At 45.0% G+C, this 25,576-nt stretch overlaps 1 protein-coding gene across 6 annotated transcripts in view; it reads left to right on the top strand.

The window, feature by feature from the left end:
• The window catches only part of LOC104334416 (calcium-activated potassium channel subunit beta-2), a 159,058-nt gene that overhangs the window by 122,749 nt on the left and 10,733 nt on the right, over positions 1-25,576 (top strand). For 5 of the 6 annotated variants that reach the window (XM_075417368.1, XM_075417369.1, XM_075417372.1 and 2 more), the window contains 2 exons: positions 18,388-18,498; positions 24,885-25,055. In XM_075417368.1, coding sequence (XP_075273483.1) covers positions 18,388-18,498; positions 24,885-25,055 — 282 coding nt within the window. The remainder of the gene's footprint in view (positions 1-18,387; positions 18,499-24,884; positions 25,056-25,576) is intronic. The other variant, XM_075417371.1, reaches the window with a different exon arrangement.

Raw genomic sequence — 25,576 nt, 5'->3', positions numbered from 1 at the left:
AAATAATAATAAATAAGTAAAGACCCAGGAAATAGAAATGTACCATTCAAAACTAATTGAAATGCTGACCCAAAGAATAGCTGTTTATGTGCATTTCTGCAAAGGCAGTTCCGAGAACTGTAGAGTGCAAAAAGTAAGTGGATAATTTCAGAGGTGGCAGACAAGAGAACAGACAAGCAGCATCCAGCTTGAAGGACGTGGGCAAGGGCTAGAAAGTGGTGGGCGCAACATCAGATTTTTTCCAAATTTTTTTTTATATATGAATTTTAAATGAATTCCTACAAAACAAGGTCTGAGCACTTTTATTGAAATCAACCCAGGGGAGAGTACAGAAGCAGCATGTGTGCATATGTGTGTTTTGTATGGCTGAGCAGTCGGATTTTGCACCCACCTTCTTTTTCTGAGATCAAGAGAAAATTTGACATGAATCCTGTTTGTTGGATTTGCTGAGCTGTTCTTCATCTGCCTTGGTTGCCTCTGAAGCTGCCGTGGATTGGGATGGGGACGGGCCAGCCACCACCATCAGTCTTTCAAAGTACATATCAGTCAGTTCATCAGTTCAGGATTTAGGCTGATGACCGTATGGTAGGCTTTGGGTCGTGCCTATCCTACACTGTAGTGGGGACAGCTTATCTTGAAAATATTATTTAAATTCTTCTTCAAGACCTGATGAAGACCAAGAGCCCAAACTGCTCAGTGGTGGGTACAGCAGTAAAGAAAGACCAGTTCCAGCCCTGGACAACTCACAACATGCTCTAGTTTCATTTCAGATGTGGCCCAGCCAAAAATATAAAGGCAGATTCAGACCAATTGCTGCCTTACCCACTTCAGTGCATTGCATCTTATCCTACAAAGTAAATCCCAGTTGTGAACAGCCATGCTTTACTTGGCTTTAAATGAGGAAATTTAATTCTCCCCAGCATTCTGAGGAGAAAAGGTCACAAAACAGATACAATTTCAACTCATCCACTATAGTGTACATGAAAATATTGAGAGCTTGCAAAAAATTACAGTTGTCAGCTGAAAAAAGTTGGTTTAGCCTGGAAGGCTGAGTCCTTCATGAGACGTTCATCAAGTATTGCCAGCAAGATTTAAACTTTTCCTAAAATAAGGAAATAGGCTCCATTGCAGTCCCAGTGCAGCAAAACAGACATATATCTTGTGCACTGTTTCTGTGAACTTCTGATGTGAATCAGCATTGTTTGTACTTCAGCTGGCTCATCCCAGAAATCAAATGCCTCCACTTCCCACAAGGAGCCTGAGCACACTGGGAATGTGAGTGAACAGGAGCTCAGCACCACCCTGAACATCAGAACTCCTTGATACAGTCACGTAGATACAGACAAAGCCAAGCATCTGCCATGACCGCAGAGGTTACAGGACAGTTGCTTTGCTGGTACAAGTCAATGCAGCAGTGCTGAAGTCGGCGGAGGTGCCCTCATGGGCACCGAACCTCGGCAGTAAGTGCCCAGAAAGCAGATCCAGGTGGTAATGAGGAAGAACAGAGAGTGGGAAGAGATGGAAAACGCCAGACAAATAGGAAAGGAGAAGAAGATCAGGAAGTGGCCTCCAGTTATTTGGCACAAGATTCACAAGAAACAGGAAAAAGAATGCTTTTACAGAAAACATAAATAAATTGTGGATCTTCTCAGCAGAAGACCCAGTGAAGGTGACAATGGGAGATGGCTAGACCAGCTCTTAAACCTGCCAACCAGAAGATCCCAGGAGGGAGCATGAGGTCCCACAGGCTGGTTGCAGCACCCATCGCTGTTTGGTGCAGGCCCGTCCGTACCTGCTGTTCCTCTCATCCATTCCAAGCACCTGCCAGCAAGTTCCTGGCACCAAATGGAGTGGACCTGAGCTCTCACCTGGCACCGCTGCTCCTTAAATACCTTCCAGAAGGGAGAAGCAGAGGGCAAGTCATCGACTGATGTAATTCAGCACCACTGAAATCAAAATGGACATCAGGATGCTGCTAAGGGGCTGCTGAACTCAATGTTGGAGTGAGGGAAAAGCTGCTGAGTTTCCTACATCATCCAAAAGACACCAGGGGGAAGAAAGGCACAGAGAGAGGTTAACAGTTTAGAAAGCATTTTGGAAAAAAGCCAAAATATTATCAAAAAGTTAACCATAAGTCAAGATTTAGCCAGATCTGCTATTTTAACCTTCAGCGTGAGATCAGGTCTCAGCCTTTCTATTCTTGGTAACAGCTGATGAACGCAGTGTAACAAGGTATTAATAAACTTATGCCCAGCTCTTAGATTAATATGGAGAAGAATTAATGGAGGTCTTAGCATGTTCATATTTTCTAATTATGGTAGATGATAACTTTATTTATAGAAATAATAGAGAGAATGGAAATTTTCACTGACACCATGTCAATATACGTAATGAAATCCAATCATGTAATTGCATTATATTTGGCTAAGGTCTCTTATCAATTAAAGGCCCTCCTTTAGTCAGAGCAGTTCAGTGGTCGGTATGTACTTCATGTTAGAAAGCTATTAAGATTAATATTTTTTTCAATGAATCATTAGGAAAATAAGTCATCTCTGACATACCTATTCCTGTGCCTCTGACCCTGAGAGGGACAGGGCCGGGGGCCAAAGCTTTCCACCAGCAGAGGTGAAAAGCCCCTCATGTAGCTGCCTGCTTTTCATGCTCATTTCTGGACACCCATTGCTTCCAGTCCCCAAGGCATCCAAAATAATAAAACAACACCCAGACTGAAGCCTGTGCCTTATTTCGGTTGTCACCGGCCGTGTCTAAGCTGGCTCATGCATCAGCTCTGCTGCATGTGGTGCCCTCCTCTCCACCACGATAAAGTATCACCAGTGCTTCTTTGGGAACAATATCATACTATACCACGGAGATAAGTAAAGCGCAGTTTTAAACCTTGATATATTTACGCCTCCTAAGAGAGGGAGAAAGGTCTATAAAACTCCCAGCTAAAGGAGACGTGGCTGTTCGGATTGTTCGCAGCTTGTTGGGTAAATCCTGAAGCCAGTTTTTATTGGGAGGTGCTGGTGCTGGTGTTAGAGAGCTGCTGGGGTTTAAGCAGGCTTTGGACCGTCTGTGGCTGCTTCTCAAGGTTTTAACATACATTTCATAATGTTCAGTTGAGGCAGGCAGCTAGGGAAGTTTGGATCTTTTCTCCTTGTTGGACTAGATGACCCACAGAGGTCCCTTCCAACCCCTATCATTCTGTGATGCCTAGAAGCAGGGAAAAGTAAAATAAAGCTACAATTATGGTGACAGATGGTCTGTCACATTGAAAAAGGAGATCTGGACTGATGCTGAAAAGCCAAGAAAGTCCTCTAGTTCTTTCCTGTTCTTCCAAACCTGTGTGCCCTAATCCATTCTGATCTTCCATAGCTATCAGTTTGAGCTAATGAAAACAGAGCAAGGAAATGGTACTATTTCTATTAATTATGGAGGCAGGTTTGTGCAATAAACAGAATTCATATCCCTACAGTGCTGCCTAAGTACCTATAATTCAGCTGCTCTACTCACAACTGCAGCATCTTCTTCACATTGTTTTACAAATTAGCAAACCTGAAATCAGCAGCCACGTACAGTGTGATGACATTTAGTTTAACTACGGGGGATCTGATCTGCTGAAATCCACGGGTGGTCTTCCAGCGCTGCTTTCCACTGCAATTATGTTACAGCTCCCAAATTAAGTACTCCTAGATCAGCTCCATGTTTTCCTTAGAGGTGAAAATGCAGATGCTTAGGAAATACTGTCAGTTACTTATTGCAGTTGCTGGTACTCTTCCAAGTACTACCAAGCTAACACTTGGGGCAATGCTCTTTCAGAGACGAATAGAAAGCAGGGCCAGGGCACTCCTGGAGCTGGTCTAACTTTCCAGGTCAGTTGACCGGTTTGTATTTATTGCAGGGTACATGGAGGAAGAACCCAAATGTGGATGTCTTTGCTTGGTGGCCAGTACTCAGTAGTTGCATACCCCACAGGAAATTATTCTGTGCATCAAAACCTGGAGAAACAGAACTGGGTGTGCTCTCTCCTAGTCAGTCCTTCCTCTCCCACCACCTCAATGCCAGTGTTCGCATCCTGTGGTAGGACTGATGGTAGCAATGGGTTGGGTGAGCATCTTTTGTCACCCTATGGTCAGCTTTAAGTCAGACCAAGCCTGGAACTAGAAAGCCCCAGAAAGAACTGGCTACCAAAAGCGCTGTTGCTCCAGCAGCAGTGAAGGAAGCGAGAGCTTTTCGAGGTGGTGGCAGAAGAAAAGAAAAATTCCTGTGGGCACAAAGGGAAGTTGGAAAAGTGCAGAGTGATGGTCATTCTCGTTCCACTCCAGCTTTCCACCTTCCACATTAAATGAATCTCGTTCTTCTCTGCACCTGCAATTCCCAGTTGGCAAATGCATTTCCTAGCAGGGCTCCTGCCGTCAGCTCAGAACTTTGTACCAGCAAACTGGTCTGACTGGGGTGCACTGCAGCAACTGAAGTACTCCAGTAGCAACATTTTCCAGTAGCTCTAAGGTGCCAATAGCAGACCACTTTTGATGGCAACATGTTCTGATGGCAAATGGCTCCACCAGGATAACGAAAAAAAGAAAAGGCATTCCTCTGGGCTATAGTACAAAAGGTTGTTTTTTCCATGTACTTATACATCCACCACTCGCAGTGCTGCTGGTGTTACATTTTAAGCATCTAACTCAGGTATTTGAGTGGAAAGGCGATAAAATGCTTGAATTTGATTGAATATTGGACTTGAATTTCCATTTTGGCAAAAGGTAGAAATAAATACAAACCATATGAAGAAATAAAGAAGTTACCATTGGACAAAATATTCCACATAATTTTTTAAATATTTACACTTACTGAAAAATCTCTTTTTTGTCTTGCATAAAGGTCAAAATTGAGTTTATGAGCATTCTTTCAGTAGAGATTATATTTAGATAAGGTGGCAGGAGGTTCAGTGAGGAGAGTATTTCTTAAATTACATCCAGCTGTTAGGATTCCCCAAGGGACCACAGCAACCCAAAGAAATGCCCTTGCTCTGGTGCTGACAGGTTCTGTGGCATTGTCCTATCCCTTTCCTTGCTTCTGCATTCAGCTCCTGACCTCGTTTGATGTAAATAAGAAGAGAATCAAGTACCCAGTCTTTTCAGAAGTGCATATCAAAGAGCATTGAAATGATAGACTTCATTAAGCTGGTACATCAGCTTTAAAAAGGGAAAAAAAGCTGAGCTGGGGAATTGAGGACAGCATTTCCAGTGTAAGGCAGAGGAGCAGGTGGGGGTAAAAGTTGCGTTTTACACGCTATGAAATAAAAATGCAGTCCATATTACAGCAGCCTCTGATAATATTTACTGTAATTGAATTACTACTATCAAATTAATATGGGAGAAAAGCCTTCTGAACACATTAGGAAGAAGACTACCAGCTTTTATTTACCTACTACACTGTAGTAAATCAAGGGGCACACGAGTGTTACAACAGGGCCTGCTCAAGTGACCTGCCTGGTGTTAGCTGGTACCTTAACAGGTTTTTCTGACAGTATCATACAATAGTTTGGGTTGGACAGGACCTTGCAAGGTCATCTAGTCCGACTCCCCTGCAATGACCAGGAACATCTACCACTAGACCAGGTTACTCAGAAGCCCATCTGACCTGACCTTGAATGTTTCCAGGAATGGGGCATCTACCACCTCTCTGGGCAACCTGTGCCACCCTCATTGTAAAAAATTTCTTCCTTCTATCCATTCTAAATCTACCCTCTTTCAGTTTAAAACCATTACCCCTTGTTCTGTCGCAACAGGCCCTGCTAAAAAGTTTGTCCCCATCTTTCTTTTAAGTCCCATGTATGTTTGCTTAAATGAATCTATATAAATTGAAGAATTCAAATGCCAGCTTTCACTTTCAAGATAGGATCTTGAGAATATTTAAACATGAGAAACATTTTTTGTTAATCTTACCTTAGCAGCCTTCTCAGTCACGAGCTCTGCTGTAAAGCACCTTTATAATGAGATACACACCCGTTGTATCTGGTGGGAGGTGGAAATGGCCTTCAGGATTTCAAGGTCAATGTGAAAACACAGCTTTTCTGCATTTTGATTTGAATGTAATTACTGGGGCTCAGAGATTTTTGGGAGAGACAGAGACAGGAAGAGTTTTCATAAAAGCTTCAAAAAGGGTCGGAATTAACAGGCAATTGTTAAACTGCCCTAAAAAGTAGAGAATACAGACGTAACCCACATGTTCTGACTTTCAACATCTGTTTCTTTGTTTTGTTAATGGCAGTGTCAAATGCTTAGTAAAAACCTTTCGTTGTTGGGAAGAAGGTGGGTGGAGGCTGGCCAAATGATGGATACCTTATAGAAAAAGACCAGAGAAGGTAAGATGGTGCAGGCTGTATCTGGTGGTAATTGTGTGAACAAATCTCATCTGCGTGGTGCTCAAGGGTAGGGGCAAGCTCTTGCTCTTTGGGCAGGCCTCTAGCATGTCTTCAATGCACATTTTAGCACCCAGAATCTGCTTTTAATCTCCTGTGTGACATTTGGTGTTAGGACACTGAATTTTCTCTTGATCCTGATAGTTCCTGTCATTCAGCAACTGCTGGGTGGCAGCTGGCTAGACCTGCTGCCCAGAGCACAGCTGTCAGAATATGGAGATGATCAGTCCTGGTGAGATGCCACAGGGCTCTCAGCTTGGGAGTGTCCCCTAAACAGAGATGGGACATTGGTCTAACTGTCACTCCTTGATGATGAGCAGCTTTGTGCCTACAGCAGATGTACTGCTTCCTGCTTTGTGAAGTCCTTCGTATTGCAAGTGCTGGACTCCAAAACACCAGCTCGCTCCCCTTGAGCATGTGAAAGGGGATGGTGCACAGAGCTGCTTGAGAAAAGTGAGAACTTTTTGCCTGATGAAGGGTACAACACATGTGAACCTCACACTTCCACACACATGAACACGTGGCATGCCCTGGACACCACCACTGTGTAAGGAGTTGTGGGAGGTGGGTAGGAAGCTGCCCACCCACACTAAGATTCCTATGCACAGCCTTACAGTCCCCCCCAGCAGCAGGGCAGAGGAATGGGGAGCGGGATGGCTGCTGAAATAATGGGTTTTGCAGAGTTTAGAGACCCGAGTTAGGACCTCTCCTGGATCTGCAGACTGCCCTGGTCATCAAAGGCCGGACAGCTGGGCAGTGGTGTGGTCAGATGAACCTGCCTGTGTGGGAGAAGCTCTTCCATGCCAGATCTCTCACTGACTTTGCTGGAAAGGCAATTCTCACTGCCTATTTTGTGCTTGAACTTCTGTTGGGTATCTTCCAGGAGCTACTACAAAATAACTTCCCACAAACGGCCCAGCAACTAAAAATCTATTCCTGCATCCTGACAGTTTCAGTGTGTTGCCAACACATGGTTTTGCTGCCACCGGTTCCTTAAGTCAGTTTTGCCCAGCACTATTGAAAAGGAAAACATTCACAGTGCTCTGCGGGAAATGAGGCGTGGAAGTCCCGGTTCTTCACTGACAGAAGTTTTGCCTCTAATTCCCCATCTGCTCTTCTGAATGTTAACCTACGGTATTGGCACATAAGCTTAAATGATAAACAGGGATTCCAAATAGAAAACAACAAAATATTAGTCAGATAGACTGCTGGTGTCTGCAAAAATGTGGTGTGGGCTCTCATGTTTCAAGAAAGGGAAATTATAGGACAAAATAGTGTTGTTATGCTGTGTTGATTGAGGGAAAATGCTAGCACAGAATAGGACAAAGTTATGGGTAAAAGCCAGATTTTTTTTCTATCTTTAATCCATATGGGATCCTGCACAGCTCCTCCTTCCTATTCTTATCATTATTTGTGTTTAGCAGCCGAGTAAAATAGCACACGAGGCAAGAAATCTGAGAAGAGAGTAATAATGTGATGCATAGTGTCAACTCGCTGGTTTTGGAAGTATCCATCTATCTTGGTTAAATAAAAGCTTAGCCGAAGTACTAAGCCAAGTAATCATGATTAGGGGGAGAAAAAGACATTCACCTCCTTGGAAACTCAATACTCTTCAACTGTAATAGCACTGCAGTGACATTGTTCGAAGCTGGACGCTTGCTGTAATTAATATAGATTATTGCCAAATGAGGAATGGAACTGTCTGTGCCTGCTCCTACCATTGTTTTAATTTCTAGGCCAGTTATGAGACCAAAATACGTTGGGTTTTTTTTTCATGTACATGACCCCTTCACTGTTCAGAGCTCCACGGGCCTCAGAGGACTGCAGAGATTTTGGTCTCTTTATTGGTTCAAAACTGCACAGAGGGCATACAAACTCTGTTCTCTCTTAGACAGACGTTGCTTTCGTTCTTTCTCATTACCTTTTTTGCTGAGTCTCAAGAAAAATTTGGTTTATGCTAAAAAGTATATTACAAGAACACATCTATAAAGAGATTCTTGAGCTCTCAAGTTACTGATTTTCTAAGGAGACTAAATCTGCATCTGTACTATCCGATGTATCATGCACTGAACTCATCCACAAAGCAGGTGAGTTAGTGCTTACCCTGGTTTTTGAGCTAATAGACTGATGCAGCACTGTACTAGCTCACCAGCCTCGTCTCAGTAATTTGACTCGTTGACTCTGCCAGATTTCCCATCCACTTCATACCGCTACTTCTGTAGATTTCATTACTACCTTTCTGCAGTAGGCAGCCATTCCTACTCTCTCTTGTGTGTGCTCATCGCCATTATCTTTTATGTTGCATTCCCTGTCTATTGCTCTGCCTTAATGTAACTCTCTTCATTTCTAACTTTCTCCCAGTCTTGCTCATCAGATCTGTGTCCTAACTATGAATTAATCAATTAGAAATGCTTCCATCTTCTTATGCTGGAAATTGTTCTTCTGAGCATGCACCTTCCATGGAGGAATTAGGATTTTTCAGTGGGCAAAGCAAACAGGGAGCTCCAGAGAGCACATGCATGAGTTCGATGGTGCACAGAGACGCAGCCACATGCACACAACTTAGACTCAAGGGCCAATAGACGGCTGCCTCTACAGAATTACATTAAAAAAAATAAGGACACTTAAAATATTCAGTTCTGTGAAATTTACATGAAATGTATGCAGGAAAAGAATATTTCCAGTGCCTTACTACAGCACTTGGGCACAAAATTCTGGTTTGTGAATTTGACACAATAGTTGATCATATTCAACTAAGAGGGCTACAGATGGTAAACTCTGTGTCCTGACAGGATGAGGAGCCGCCACAGAGTGTTTATGCTGCAAAAATTACCCTTTTGTAATAAGACAAAGAGGAAAGACACTCATGAGATCCAAACTGGGTGTCTGCTTTTACCACAGAGCTGTTTATTTTGCAGATCCGTGCCTCAGCATCGGTATTATGGAGGTATTCTATCTGTCTTTCCCTACCAAGCCCTTTTCTTAGTTTCAAGGGAGACAAGTAATTTCTACCCAGATTCTGTCATAACCAGGTTTCTGGGCTGGTGTGGTCAGTAATATTCAGAATCTGTCTGTAGACATCCCTCTGCATTCAGAGGTCCTCCAGCATGTCTAAGAGACGTGTTATGAGGGAAGCACGACTGCCAGGCAGCTGGACACCCAAGCTCACACTCCTCTGCTCCCTTCAATCCGACAATCTCAGACATTTAGATCTCAACTTACTGTTCCTTGCGTGCGACAGCAGATTTCATACAACATTGTGTGTTGACACCCAGGGAAGGTTTACCAGCACATAGTTAAATAACTTGCTTGAATTTCCAGGTCACACTGGCAGGGCTGATCCAGCACTCCTGGTCCACTTCCCTGGCCACTGTCTTGGATCAGATCTTTTACCAACTTACCTGCACAAGCCCAGGGCAGAAGCGGCTGCCTGCAATGGCGACGTAGCTTTACCCCAACACTCAATGCAGGCAGCCAAGCTGCTTACTGGGAGAGCAGTACGAGCTGGTGGGCTTGAGCATTGGTCTGAACCAGGGATGGAGCCAGTGAAGAGCTTGTGCAAATCACCTCCTCGCTCTGTGCCTCAGTGTCACACCTGCACTTTCGCAGTGTCAACAGACATCTCTAGGTAGTCGTCTTCAGCAAGCTGCGACGTGTGAAACCTCAGCATTGGTCTGGTATTCATGCTGGCTGCCCACACGTTAGCAGTGCACGCATTTGGCCAGCTGCAGTCTGCTAGATCCTCATAAAAATTAACAAGCAGACTACATGCAGACTGCTGTATTTTGCCACAGAAAATAAAGTCAAACAACAGTTAAAACTGGGGAGCAGAGGGGGGAAAGCAGAGCAGAGAAGGCAGACCAAAGGCAACATAAGAGTTGTATTTATTTTTTAATCCAAGATCTTTTAGTGTCTGTGATGAGCGCTGTAACTAAAGGAATCTAACTGAATTAGAATTTCAATATGTCCTGAGCAGATTGGAGCTGTTTCCATTCATGAGCAGCACGTCCCAGCTGTAATTGCCTGCTTGCTTATCCACACAGCTCTTTACAGCTAATCCAAATGTGGACTCAAAAATAAATAGTGCCGGAGCATTCACTTCCCGCTGGGCAGTAGTTTTAGCTCGCTTCTGCCTTTGCTTTGTTCCAGCTGGTGCTCTCCATGGCACGGGGACTGACTCAAAGCAGATAAAAGATGATTGACCCACTCAAGGAATTAGGTGGGAGAAAAGCCACTCCTACCATATCTGCCCTGGCTGTTTTTGCTTTTCCTCTGGGTGCTGGTGCTGCTTTGCATCTGTTTATCTTTCTCTGCCCTCACCTCTCTCCCCAGCCACATTGCTGGTGTGATCTACTTCTTCTCAGTGGCTTCCCTAAGCGCTGCTTGTGCCTTCCCTGTTCCCAGTAGCACATGACTCTTCCCCTCCCTCTGCTCCCACCCGCAAACGCACCATCAGGGTTTTAGAACTGCTTTCCTGAAATTAAACACTCTCTTCAAGGATATTTAAAATCTGTGTGCTTCTCAGATCAGGTCTTCTCAGGAGGAATGTAAAGCTGAGGCACAGCTACACAAAGGTGCAGCTGAAGGGGATGTCCCCATGGATGGGATTTGGCACGACCCCAAAGCAAAGCTCTGCTTCTGCTCTCTGGCATGGGAATCTGTATGTGCCTTGGCTCTCCTCCCTCCTCGCTGGGTGGAAGGTGGTTGTCCACCATATTTTAGGCTATTTTCTCGACTACATCCACCACAGACTTCCTGGGAGACTTTGGCCAAATCTCAGCAGCCTCTGGGCCTCTGTTCATCACTTGTAAAAAGGCAGTGCCAACAGCCTCTGGCTTCTCAGTTTGGCATGTCGATCCCAGGGATCTGAGATGACAGTGGTGCAGGGACATAGGAGTTGAGTCAGCAGCCACTTCAGCAAAGTCAGAGGTGTCCAGCTCTCACTGTGCAACCAATCATTCTTAAAAATAGTCTTTTTAGTATCCAAAAGAGCCTCCCTTAAGATCTGGTGAAGTGGGCACCCACAAAACCATAGCTGGGGAGAAGGTCATTCCATCTTGATGACCATCAAAGAGACTGACTTTAGCGTGGAGCTAGAGCTGGAATCACCTCCCAGTCCTGTGAGTGGAGGAGCAAGGCAGCAGCAAGCCTCTGCTTTGTCTCCTTTCTCTCACTCTCTCTTCATTTCCCTCTGGGTTTATCGTAGCATGATTGCAAGACACAGAGCACCTCCACTGCCATCCATGTGCTCTTAGCCAGCCAGCCTGTTCCAGGGCCATATAGCTCTTCTGGTGCAGTGCAGCACCTAAGGCAATATATTCCTCTGCAGTTAGAGAGATGTGTACTAAGATTTAAAGGAGAGCGTCAAGTGAGGTAGTGCAGCACTTTCACTGCCTTCATTCTCACCGCTAGGATCCTTCCTCATCAGGGTAATGCTACTTGGCCTTTGGGAGAGCAGATGTCCCCATAAAACTCTCTTGGCTCTGTTGACTAGGGGCATGTTGCAGGGGGATGACCCAGCGCTTGCCACTGCTGCAGCTCCTCCCAAAGCCAGCCCATTTTACAGGTGGACTGTGTCCTTCTCCAAAGCCACAGAGCAGCTGAGATGATGAATATAGTGCTTATCCAATGTGTCACTTGCTACGTAAATTCTAATTCAGCACGGAAAGCTAAAAATGTTTGCAGAGTCCTGAGAGGCAAAGTGGACAATTATCCTCAGCTGTTCCTCACAAACACTGATCCTCCGTGACTGCAACGTGCCAACAGTGGCATTGCCTCATGCTTGGATTGCAAACTCAACCACACCAAAACATGAGGATGGTAAGAAAGACTGGCTCTTCACTAGATGGTCTGCTACCTGGATGTGGCCTGCAAATGTCTTCTGCCAGGTACAGTGATGGGACCAGCACATCCCTTGTACAGACGAGGAAGCTGAAGCCCTAGGGTCTGACTGCTCCAAGGTGGCCAGAAGGCTGCCAAAAAAGAGAATTTCCCTCATTCAACTCAAAAACTAGATGGAGAGCTCAGCTGTAAGCTTTCAGCTCTGGGGAGTTTTAGGAAAAGGGCCAGAAATAGAGGTGAATTCATTAATGAAGCCTCATTAGCCATCAGTCTTCCTAAACTCTTGTCAGTACATTAACACCAGCTGCCCATTGTCCATTTTTCCCTTGCCATAATGAGGAACCCCAGACTCAAGGTCATCTGCCAGTTGGATTAGTCAGTTAGTACAGCCAGAGCTCCCAAGATGCTCCAAAAAGAACAGTTATTTATGTCACTCTATCCTGCACTGTACCTATTAGCTTGCGGTACAGCAAAGTCCAGTCACAAGGCAGAAATACAACACTTGATATTGCTGTTGCTGCTTCACAATTTAGTGTTCTTGCTGCCAGAGCATTAAATGTTCCCTAAGTGGTAAATGTCTTCTACTAATGCAGATGCATTTCTTTTATGAGTTAGTTTATTGCAGTTCTTCTTGGTCCATGCTTGCTGTTCTTCTGTTATGGCCACAGACAAGTGGGATTAGGGCAAGAAGATACTGTGCTCAGATGGAGACCTACAGAGAAAACAGGCATTTTGACTACACAAGAAACACTGCCCTCTGAATTGCATAAGAATAGGGGCGTTGCCAGCAAGGGGTTCACCTTGTTTCTGGTTTGCATTTTCAGTGCTAGTGTGTGAAACCTCCCTCAGCTCATGTGTATTGGGGCTTTCATGTCACACGATGGCCACAGCCTCAGCAGGTCTCACTCAGATACCCCAGGCAGATGACTTCTCAGTTTTTACCACCCAGTTGAGATTCTCCTCACCTTTTCCCTGATGTAGCTCTGCTTCCATCTACCCCTTCATGCTGCCATGGATCACACCTAGGAGTCAGAAATTTCAAGCACTGTTTTTAGTCCTGGGTCCAGCTCTTACATTACTTTAACATCATGACTAGAAAACTCTCCTGCGTCATCTCCTGAATCAGACAGGTTCATCTTAATTGAGTAGTTACCTCCACCACTCTGCCTGGTAAACTCCTCCACACACTGAGGCACCTCACTGTCAGATTACCCAGCAGTCAGGCTATGCTTTACATCAGAAATTCAACAGGCCGCTTTATTTATCTCCCATCTGTCATCACACAATACTTCTCCCTGTTTTCTGGCTCAGCACAGCCATAGGAAAACATGCTATCATGAGACACAGGCATGGGTAAGACCTATCTGGGCATAAAGTGTAGCTGTGCATGTTCAATAAATTCACCTCAAAGTGAACCACAGTCCCCTGATGGGCTGCCTTTGATGCCTGGTTTCAGCCTCTTCATTTTCCCATGGGTGATGCTGGGTGGTGCCACCCCTAAAAAAGTGTCTTCAGCCACGAGAGAGACCAAGTATCTCCTATCACTCAACAGCAGCTGCCCTGTCTGTTCAAGAACCGTCACTGACTGCTGTGTTGTGGCAAGGAGAGAGGTTAAAAGGTGGACTAGCAGGAAAGCTTCAGGGCTCACAGGGAACTGTTTGGGGGTTCAAAGGAATACTTTGGATGGGAAATGTTCAGATGAAGCATCTATAGTGCTTGGCAGCGTGGACAGTGCGGGACATGGCTGTGTTCAGACAAACCTTAAGAGGTCAGTGATTATATCTTTAGGTGAATGTTTAGCTTTTGTTGGCTTTTGATGACTCAGGGTGTCTTTTATGAGGCAAAATTAATGCAAGTGCTTTTCTTTTTACAGTGGCCACATTGCACAGGAAATGAAATGCCATAAGGGGAGCAAAGCTCATTAGTCTGGTGCCATAAATGGTTCTTCAAGGTCTCAGAAACCCTATGATTAACATAAACATAGACAGAGGCAACTACAAATAAACACACATATAAAACCCAGCTTCCCATGTAAAAATGTGGTCCACAATATCCCTCTTTGGTTGTTCACAGATGTGGTGACCTAGAGGTAAGGGACATTTCATACAAATCATGACGAAAATCAAAGCCTGAGGAAGGAAAGCAGCCAGCAGTGAAAGTGAGGACAACAGAGCAAGTAATATAGTTACCAAGGTATCAAGCTAAGGATTTTCAGATTCACCTTCAGAATTACATCTTTTTTGGAACACTTTGAAGCAAATGCTGCCCCAGCATGTTTTCTTCACATTGCAGTCCTCTCTGTGGTGGTCGCTGTTGGGAGAACTTGTTGATGCACCTTAGGATGGGTCAGAGTAGTTCTAGTCTTACAAGAAATATCTCCAGTCTTCATCTTGCAATGGCGGAGAAAGTGGAAACCTTGTCAGGTTTTCTAGTGAGGTCCACGAAATTCACTAGAAGATAATATTAAAGAGAAGGATAAGAATGGGGGAAGATGGGAGGAGCGGGTCAGCCCTGGGGAGACCCACTGTGTCAGCATCATGGGCCCTTAGGGCGGCTCCTCGGCCAGTGCAGAGCAGTGAAGTGCCCTGGGCACAGTGTACGTGCATTCATAGGAGATTGTACAATTTTTACTCTGCCTTTCTCTCTTAAGTGTTGTGCATTTATTCAGAATAGACCCAAACACCAAGAACAAGGCATATTTTGTAAAAACCAAAGCACGGCCTCCTTTCTTGTCTCTGTAGCAACCGTGCTGAGAGACAACTGTGTAGATGCCAGACTGAGTAAATAATGAAGGAGACAGCAATGTTCAGGCAAAGTCAAGCAGAAAGCCCGGGGTCCAACCCAGTATCCTGGCTCTAAGAGTGCACAGCAAAAGTCACATCAAGTGCAGCAGTTTGCTGGTAACCTGCCCTACAGGAATATCACCAACAGACTCCCGATAGTCAAAAAGCAGCATGTAGAACCTCTTCTAAAGTGTTTTTTGAACAGGTATTGTCACGACTTTCAGTGCTCCGTCTGTTCAAGCAATAGCACAATCCACTTTTACTCTAAATGCCAGACTGACAACCTGCAGTAATGAGTTTCACAGACTGATTACTTGTTGCATGATAAAAATACGTTGCCAGCAGCTGACTCAGAGAGGCAATGGGCAAAAAAAAGAAGTAGCGCTACTTGTTTTCTCAGAGAAGAGAGAGGGCACAGGTAAGGAACGGGGCTCACAGTCCTGCCTTGGGATTAACTCAGGGGAGGAGAAAGGTGTGGAACTTTGCTAACTGACCCGGTGGAGCAGGACATGGTCTTGTAGGTTGTAACTGTTCTAGGTTACAAGTCCTGCAAAGGCCTTCAAGGGAGAGTCTTGGAGAGTTTGTGTTGTTACTGTTCTGCAAAAGGCTCTTACCTTACAGCTAACCCTCACCTAAAGGAACCATGGGCTTTAGTCACTTACATGTGACCTCCGGAGTGGCTGCTGTGATGTCATCAGTGTTACAATTTTACACAAAATTAGGTGTGTAATTGTGTGTTAAATAGTGATGGTTATCTTGGATTGCCCAACTAATTAAGCAGGCAGCATTAATGCTATCACATATGGACTGCTCCAGGGCACTGGCACTATAAGCGAGTCTGAAATCACTCTGAGTTTGGGGGGAAAGAAAGACACCCCTTTTCCTTCTCTGGCTTCCCCTCGGTGGGGATGACCCCTCTCACCCAGCTCTTGCCCCAGCAGTGTTCCTACAAGTTGCTCTGGAACTTGTGAATCTGCCTCCCTGCCCAGGCAGACCTGCCCAGGTGTCCCTGTTGACTCAGGCAGGCAGCAGAAGCTGCTGATCACCTCTACTGTGTGCCCAAGTTTTGTTTAATTAAGAGCAGACTCTCTGATAGCATTCACCATCATCTCCTGACGGCTCTGGGACCACTCAGGCTGTGGCAGCACAGCCAGCCAGGCTTTGCCATCATGCAACTCAAGTGTGACATCCCAAAGGGTGCAGTGACAAATATATAATTTTATTTTCCAGCATTAAGGCACTCAGGCTGGGACAGATCTCAGCCCAATATCTGATGTGGCCTCCAGGCCCTTGGGCAGTTGCTCTGGGCCCTCCTGCATTGCTCAGCGCAGAAACACCAGCTCATTCAAGCAGGCTTGGCAGTCACTGTTGTGCTGTCTGGGGTAGTGTAGGTGCAATCTTTAGTACCAGAGTGAGGATTAGACCCAAGGTCCCACAACCCAAATTCCTGGCCGTGGTCACTATAGAAACACTGCTTAATTGGTGGCTGTATCGACTGGATCCTGGTAGATGCTATTTAACCTTCCAAACTATAGCTATTTCAAGGAGGAGGTGCCTCGTCTTATTTTTGTTCCTCAAGGCTTAACTACAGTGGTTGTAAGCAAAGACTCTTTTTTGGCCCTCAGCTTCAGTAATGACCACAGATTCAAGGAAACGGCTGGGGGAGATTCCCCTCCCTCTGGTCCCTTCTTTGGGGCCATTCTTGAACAATTTTCTGTGCATGAACGCAGCACAACGCCTTTGTCAGACATTACCATCTGTTATTTCAAGCAAGGCCCCTCCCTGCAAGCCCCAGTGTCTCTGAGCATCGCAGCAACAGCGAGCAGTAGGATCCCAGTAAGGAGGTGACCAGATCACCAGTTGGGCCAGTTTGCCCAGTTTCTGAGTTTGGCCTGGCTCTGTGCCATGAACCCCATGGTGGGACTCTGGGCTTACTCCAGATGGAGAGCCCGGTCCCTTGGCACCCATCAGCCTGTCTGCGTACGGATGGATTTTGGCTCCCATCCATGTCAGTCCTCCCCTGCAGCCAGCTCTACAGGATATAAGTATTCTCCCAGGTACACCACTACGCAGATATTGAAATTAGCCCTTTGCATGATTATGTAGATAGTGACATTACAGACTTTTTCAGACAAGGAGCACTGAGGAATTCATGTGCCTTCTCCGCTGACAGCATCAACAGTCAGGTTTATTTTTCAGTGAGCTAAAGAATGGCCCCCAGTGTATGAAAAACTTCAGCATTAAAGCATTTGGTATCTGGAATATTTCTTCTTTTACTTAAGCCTTTCTCTGAATGCAGTAAAAGCACACAGTGCTGTGACGTGAAGTAATGCAAAATATAGCCCTCACCAAGCAGTGCCCAGTTCTGAGAGACGGAGATTTTAACAGAGCTTCACTAAAACCAGGAGCAGATTAGCAGGACACTACAAGGGGAGCTGTAGCCCCACTAGCAGGTCCAATACAGCCTATGCTTCCAATCTAGCAATGACATTACCACCTGGAAAGATGGTTACTCGAATTCAGTTGATCTAGGGTAACTAAAATCTGCTAGAAATAATATATAGATACAGTGAATGTGCCTTGAATCAGGGCAAGAGAGCAGCAACACTTCTTGAGATTCTTTCAGATCTGTATTTCTGATTCTGTGAGATCTAATTGAATTACAGGGTTCAAATCCAGCCCTTAAGATGTAACTCCTTAGACTTCTCTACTCATCAGAAGACCCTGAGAACCTGAGAGAAGGCACCAGGTCTCATACCCCGCTGTGAAACAAAGAAGCCCTTGGGCAACAATCTAACTGGTCTGGCCAAATGGCCTCAAAACTAATTTCTCTGTGGGAAAAGACAACTGTGTCACATCAGTTACATTTCCACAAAATGCTGCGTTTACATCTCATACTTGTGCCTCATTCAGACACCTTCTTTGAGAGCCTCATCGCACTGACAGCTGCCATACATCCAATAAAATATAATGAACATGTGTGTGCTTAAACAATAGCCAATTTCTGCCCCCAAAATGCTGCCATAAGAACACTGGATGCAGCTATTACCTTCTCTTAAACTACTGATGATTTCTTGACCATGGTGCAAATCCTTTGCAGTGTGGAGTATAGCTAAGCCTGGTTAGCCAGGATCACATTTTACCGGTGGGGATAAGAAATTTATCCTTCATTCCCACCTACTGATCTGTCATCCCCATTATTTTACATCTCACGTTAAGTTAACTAATGGTCCATCTTCAGAGCACACCTAGCACAGCCACAGGGGATTTGTCATGCTGGATAGAATGTGGTCTGCCACGTTGGATGGGCAGTGACAAAAATTATCCTTCTTCCCCCAGGTCCTTTCATCGTCCCACTGCAGCAAGCAAAGCCAACACTGGGCAACCCTCTAAAATGTTTATTTGGACCAGTGGCCGGAGCTCTGCATCTTACAGACATGATGAGAAAAGGTAAACAGCATCTATGCTGATCGTCTCTTATGGGTTTTGAATCTTTAGGAGTGTGGCCTGCAGTTTCTTTGCAGTGGTGGCACTGGAGAAGTAGAAGGGGTGCAAAGGGTGTCTCCTCCTTGCCTCTCACCCCCCCAGGTATGGCTCCACCGACACCAGGACCAGCCGATCAGTGCCAAGGTTAATGTGCCAAGCCAAAACAGAGTGGAGGGACAATGCTAGAGCCATGGCCAAGGTCTTCCTTGTCCCGAGGTCATCAGCAGCACAACATGACCATCTCTGAGGTCAACACATCGAACATTTGAAAGCACAGTAATCCCCAGCCACATGTTTGAAGCCCCAGCTCCAACGCCCCGCACTCCAGCACCCCCTCCAGACAACACTCTCACAAAGTGCCTCCTCTTCCCCAGCCAGATCATTTCCCTATATAACTTTTACATATCTGGATGGTGCATCCAGCTGTCAGAGATGTTTTCTGTTTATATGCCTGTGTGTGAGGATGAGTGTGCGCGCAATACGTTGCACAGAGGCTGGGGGATGACAAGCAGCTTGAAAGCAATCTGGTAGCCCACCAGCCCATTTGAGTGGTGTTGCTGGAGGGAATAAGCTAAAGGAGACAGAAGAATAAATGGGTTACTGGATGTCCCAGGAGAGCAGGGAATTACACAGAAGAGAAGGAAAGGGAGGGAGAGGTTTTAAGTCCCCCGACAAAGGCAGCACTCAGTTGGGAACAGAAGAACTTAAAGATCGCTGATGAAAGAACAATTGTCAGTAATGCTCAGACTCTGTCCTTTGTAGTGAGATTTGCTGGACAGCTTGTCTTGTCACAACAGGACACATTTCCCCCTCTTTTCCTTTCCCATTCCCTCCCTTGCCTCCTCTCCTTCAGTTCCCCTTGAAGTCACTATTAAATGTAATCACAAAAAATCAGACTCCGGTGAAACAAAAGCAGAGGTCAATGTATCTACAGTGCCAATTAGCAAAACACACTCTTCAGCCATTCTAATGAGACTTTACTGCTGGCTTCTGCTTGGCAAAATACGCTCATGAGTTCAGGCAACAGATCTAGCCTCAAGATGCCAAGTCTTTTTGGAGAACTGGCCGATTCGCCAAACTTTTCTGCAAAGGCTGCTTAAGTGTCCAGCTCTTTTGATAATCTGATCCCAAGCAGATATTTTGAAGACACAAAGGCCAGCTTGGCAGCAGGTTTCCGTGGACTTTTCATTGGAGCTGGTTATCTAACTGCCTCATGTACTTCTGCCAGTCTCCTCTTTAATTGAATTTTCCCCAGGCTAAAGTTCTTCTGCGTTAAAACACTGTCATAGACAAGATGGTCCAAGGTTAGACACTTGCAGGAGATATCTGCCCACACGTTACGCTGGCTGGAAGCCATGTGCACCTGATCAGCATGGCCTTCAGCTCACCCCATGGCTTTCATTGGGACTTATTATCTTGGACTGAGCACTGTGCTGAACAGGGCTCACCAGCATCTGGTCAGCTTAAATTCAGGGCAGAGCTCTCCCCTGTCTGCCTGCAGAAATAGAGAGGTAGGCTCTGTGCTTACACACCATCTGTGGTAATTTCAGGTGCCTTTTCAAGCTATCGAGTGGGTTTACTTCCCAGGTGGTCCTATTGAGCCTTACAGAAGGAATTGTTCATACCCTGTGAGCGATTCATAAAATGCGGGAAGGAGAGGGAGGAAAAGAAAATGGAAATAGGAGAGTGCTGACCGCAGCCTCAGGACTGCAGAAGAGAGGTGTGAACACAGAGCAAGTGTTACTGGTGGGAAAAACTCATCCACCAGCATCTGGCAGTGACTTTAACATGTGTAAGGTCACCAGCAGCATCACTATATCAAACAGGCAGTGCATTTTAGAGAAATTACTTCCCCTGAATGACCCTTTCCTTGGAATTTTTGTTCTTTAAACTTCAGATGGGAAGACTGTCTGCTGAGGCAGCAAATTTTTAACCTAACACATGCCATGACTTTTGAGTCACCCCACCATAATAACGCCCTGTGCAGCAATGGGTCACTTGCTCTGGAGGAATCCCCTCCATCTGGGTGGAAGGTGTCTCTCAGGCATTTGCTTTTCCAGGATCAGGCCCAGAATTTATGTATTTCATTGCTGTTTTAGACATCTGCTGTTCCCCGACTGCCACTTTTTAGGTTTCAGAAACATAGTCAAGCCCTCGTTCTTTCTCTGCTGTCAATTATGTTTTCCACAACATTGTAAGCTTGGAAAACCAAAGCACTGGTTTGGTTTGGTTCAGTTTGGTCCAGTTTGTTGGGAAAGAGGAAGGAACTGGATGAATGAAATCTGTTCGTACTGATAGGAATCCTGCTACAATGATCGCTGAGCATTTTATGAGAGCTCCAGAGAGATTTTCTGTTGCCGTAGCTCTAATAACAAAAACTAATGCAGCTAAGTATACCCTGTAAAGAAAAATGTAATGAAATTGTCTTCTGAGCAATGAAGTCCCTGAGCACTGGAAATTCTGCAGGTAAGATACAGGAGAGTTTTTTGACCCTTGCATTCAAGGATTTCTGATATCAGTAGACACCTCAACATGAGCTAATTTGAGTGACATCTGCATAATAACTGTGATATCAGAGAACTGGCTGTGAATTCAAAGACACTCTGAATAATTCAAGCAGGCAGCTATCCCCATCTGACAAGCCCCACGACTGCGCAGTGCTGGAGGAGGCAGCATCTCCCTCAGCACCACATCATGGTCCAACTGCAAGGGCAGGAATTTGAGGGTAGGTAACTTGTGTTTATTTAATTGTAGGTGCCTGGTTATTCTAGATTTCTGAGGAGGAATCTAGACCTGCTTTTCAGTGCTCCTAGATCTACCCATTTTGGAGTGAAATGAGAACTGTTGTACTGGGTCAGAAGAAGCATTACTTTAGTCTCTCCTTCCCTAAGTGGCAGTGCCCAGTTACAAGCCCTTGTCGTACTGGACGGTTCCTAATGCCTGCCAATAAATTTGTCATAGGCCCAAAGATGTAGAGCAGTCCTGCACCAGTAGACCATAGAGCACATAGGATGCACTTGGCATGCCTCATCCTTCACATAACCGAGTGCTAAAAGGCAGTGTCCCTCACGGTGGCAAAGAAGGGTCTTTGCTGCAGCAAATATGAGTAACTCTACAGAAAGCGTAGAATTTCTTATTAAGGCCAGTAGGCTTAAACTGGCACTGTAATTCTCCTTGGCCATCTTGTGTTCAGGCTGACTAACATAACCTGGGCTGCCTTATTTCATCACACAGGTCCTCCCTAAGCCTTCCTCTGGAGATCACATAAGGAGCTGCTGACCACATTGCATAGGGATCCCTGCACTGCTGCTGTGCAGAGATATGGAGAGGGAAATCTGTCCCCAGCAGGCATGGTCACAGTCAAGATTTCCTCTCTGGCAGCTGAGCCCAGGCAGAGCAGCCAGCCCGTATCCTCTGAGCAATGTGGCAAAAAGAACACTGAGATTTAACAGGGGAGAGCTTCAGAAACAATCAGTAGAGCAAAGACCTTTTGTCCTTGGAGGCTTGCTTTCTATTAAATGTCTTTGCAACAGGGCAGGCGCCCCACGTTCTGACACCTGGAACATCTTTAAAAACAAACAGCCCCCCTTGGTGTTATATTTAGGGAGTTATCACATGTAATCATAAGTATTAGATGGAGTCACCTAGATGAGTAGTGTCTGGGATGCAGTGATCTGTACTTAAACACACCACAGCAGTCAGCTAATTGTGGCTGTGCAGCCCTGGGATCCAAAATCAGCCAGCTAAGCGCGGTGCTTTTCCAGCTCACTGAGCAAAAGGAGGTCCCTGGGCTGTGCCAAAAGTTCATGTGTACACAAAATCCACCCCCCCCCCCTCCCTGAGCAGCACACGTGTGCCGGCCACCACTGCCACTCCAGCTAAGGGGATGCTCAGGCTGCTCTGGTAGTGGCAAAATATTCCGCACAACTAATCATGTCTCCCAAAAGCAGGGCTCTCTGGGGCAAAAATGTGAAGTCTGGTAATAGCAGAGGTTCCCGGTATCATACAGAGAAATTGGCACCTCCCCGGTGCAGGCAGGAGCAGGGAGGAGGAGGAGGGATGGTTACTCAACATGTCTGCCAGGCTGTGCTGGGACCAGTGCCTCACGCGCTGGCACGTGCCACGCCACCACATGCCTTGGCATGTGTTACCAGGCTCGCTCCTGGCAAGGATTCAGGAGAAAAAAGCGCTCAGTAAGGTGCACCAGGCTACCACTTTCCTGTTGTTCAGGGCTTTGAATAACAAATATTTGCAAAAGAGCAGCGGAACGACTGCTCTGAGCACGATCCCTGAGGCAGAGCTTTATTTAGCTTTATTTACCATGGCAGGCATGTGTGGGAGATCCGCCTGGCAGGCGGTCCCTGCACGCCATCCCCTTTGCCAGTCACCTGCCAGACAGGTCATTTCTACAGCATACCCTGCAGTCCATCCTTTTTTACCTCTCATTGCACGTTTCTTGGCTCAAGGCCACATAGGAAGTGTTTGTAACTGTTCTCAATTAGCTATTTGTTTTTAAATTGTCCATTTGTATCCCTTTTATGCCCTAGCTGCTCTGGTGACATTAGTGAGCGATTGCACTGTCTCTGTTTTATGCCTACGCGCTGACATAAGTTATGCTGTGTGATTGGTTAATGTGCTGGAACCGCATGACGATCTCTGCCTTCCCGCCTGCTTCCATTTGGGAGCAATGCAAACCCTTATAGCAACTCTCAGAGTTAAATACAGTTTGATAAATAATAATAGAAAAGTAACATTAGATTATTACTCTACATTACTTCTTTGAAGGCAATTGCATCTGCCAGTTCACAACATATTTTTTCTCCCCAACACCAGACAAAAATTTGACAGGCTGAATTACCATTTCATTTCCAGCTAGGAAAACATTGTCAAATTTTAAAGGATGGTTTTGAAGAGAAACCATGGACATCTAAAGATGTAAATTACAGTTGGATGAAGAAACCTCAAGGGGTCTTAGGTATGGGAGACTACTGACTGCAGTACCATCTAAGCAAAATCTTGCTATAAAACCCCACACCATATGTACTTTTCCCGGCTATGACTCACCGTCTAAATACAAATGCAATTCCAGTTTCAGGGAGTTTATGATTAATCTTATTTTTGTGTTTCTACTGTGTTTATGTATGATTTTGCATCTTTCCTAACTCTATTTCTTCGTCCCTATTGGTGAATGTGATTTATATGGTTGGTCTGACACCCAGTGCTTTTTTCCAAGGTTGAGTGAAACTTGGTGGTTTCAGCTTAAATGAGTGCTGGGTTTGATAGAGCCCAAAGTGATGTTGATGTTGCTCACCTGCCATTGTGCAGACAGTAGAAGAGGAACTTCTTCCACGTGTACTACTATGTCCATCTTATGGTGGTGCCAGGGCTCAGAGGTGTGCAGTTCACATGCTTCAGGTGCTGCCTGGATGATTCAAAAGAACCGTAACAGAAAACACAGGAGATTTTGACCAGCCTCAGGTCTGTAAGTACATTTTAAACCCACAAAGTTTGAGTGTGTTTGAAATGTACTCAAGTATTTCCTTCTTCACTATTGTGTCCTCATGACCCATTGAATCATCAAAGGCTCAGAGATGAAAGAAGGACTTATGGTTAGAAAATGCAAAGGACTCTCAGCTGAAGGGGGAATGGTTTGTTGTATTTTCTTTTTTTTTAATCCCAGAACAAATAGCTTTGGTGGATGATTTTCTGTGAGGGTGTTCACTGTAATGAGTAACTGGGCTTCCAGAAAGCTATTTTATAAATAAAGTAAATAAGCTCCCAATCAAAAAACCCACAGAAATCAATTGCAAAAATCCCCATACTCTTTCATGAGCTTTGAGTCACACTCAGGGAGGAAAATTACGCAAACCACCAGCCTACAGGGAATCATAAAAGAATGTGGTCCTTTCAGATAATTTTAGTGACAAATTTCTTCTAATTTCTCTGTATGGTAACAGAAGACCTATTACTGTATTAAATGGAAGAAAAGACACCTTATGTGCCTAAACAACTTCTAGTAGCCTGAATTGACATTGACAGGTCAAACTCATCTGTGGTATAATTCAACTGAGCAAATGAAGCTTTACCAAAGAAGGATTTACTAAGCTGGCACAAGTGTTTAATCTTTTTATTTTCTTTAAGAGGTTTCTACCTTTTCAGAAATGGCTGTAATTTATTTTGGAGATGAATAAGTTTCCACCAGGTCAGAGTGAATCCGATCAAAAAGGACACCTGAGGACACTTAAGCCTTTCTCTCACGAGATGGGTATGGAGGTGGGACTACCCACTCTGTAGAGGGTTCATTGATTCAATACGGATTTCACATATGAATGTATTATTTTCAACCTTAGAAATATTTACCAAAAAATCAGGGATCACGATCTACTGGACAAAAGGAAAACAGTCACAGCCCTAAAAGCCGGAGAAGACCGGGCCATACTCCTTGGACTGGCCATGATGGTGTGCTCTATCATGATGTACTTTCTCCTGGGAATCACCCTGCTGCGGTCTTACATGCAAAGGTAATTTCATGGTGGTTACCCTGATCTCACATTCTCTGCTCTAGCTGACTTCTCGTGGCTTATTCTTTTGACTCTTTTTCTTGAAGTTCTGTAATTTTTCCTTTGGTCAACATAGACATGATTCTCCACTTCCTTGCCCCAGTATAAATTAAGCATAACTACAATGAAAGTGAGTTAATACTGGCATAAGCAAATGAAGAATGAGATCCCTGTTTGACAAAATCTTGATCCATAGGCTTTAGACTGGCCGCAGTTTAACACCAGTATAATATCCATATCCGCTGGTCGGCAGTTTGCTGAACCCTGTAAACCTCTCAGGGGCTGCTGCAAAGCCCAGTCAAACTCAGGAGAAAACAGCAAAAGTACTTAGTAGCCTTGAGAAACAACGCACTTTCAAATGAAGAATGGAGAAATAATTCGGGAAAGAAATCAAGCTGCTTTGTAGCATGCAGTTTTCCATGTAGGTTATTATTTTCTTCTTAACAAGTGAAATCCTCCTGAAGTACAGTAATTTGCTGAAA

This window comes from Opisthocomus hoazin, chromosome 4 (genome assembly GCF_030867145.1).
Source record: "Opisthocomus hoazin isolate bOpiHoa1 chromosome 4, bOpiHoa1.hap1, whole genome shotgun sequence".
Lineage (NCBI taxonomy): Eukaryota > Metazoa > Chordata > Aves > Opisthocomiformes > Opisthocomidae > Opisthocomus > Opisthocomus hoazin.
Note: the sequence above shows the minus strand (reverse complement) of the source record. Positions and strands in the feature narration are given on the sequence as shown.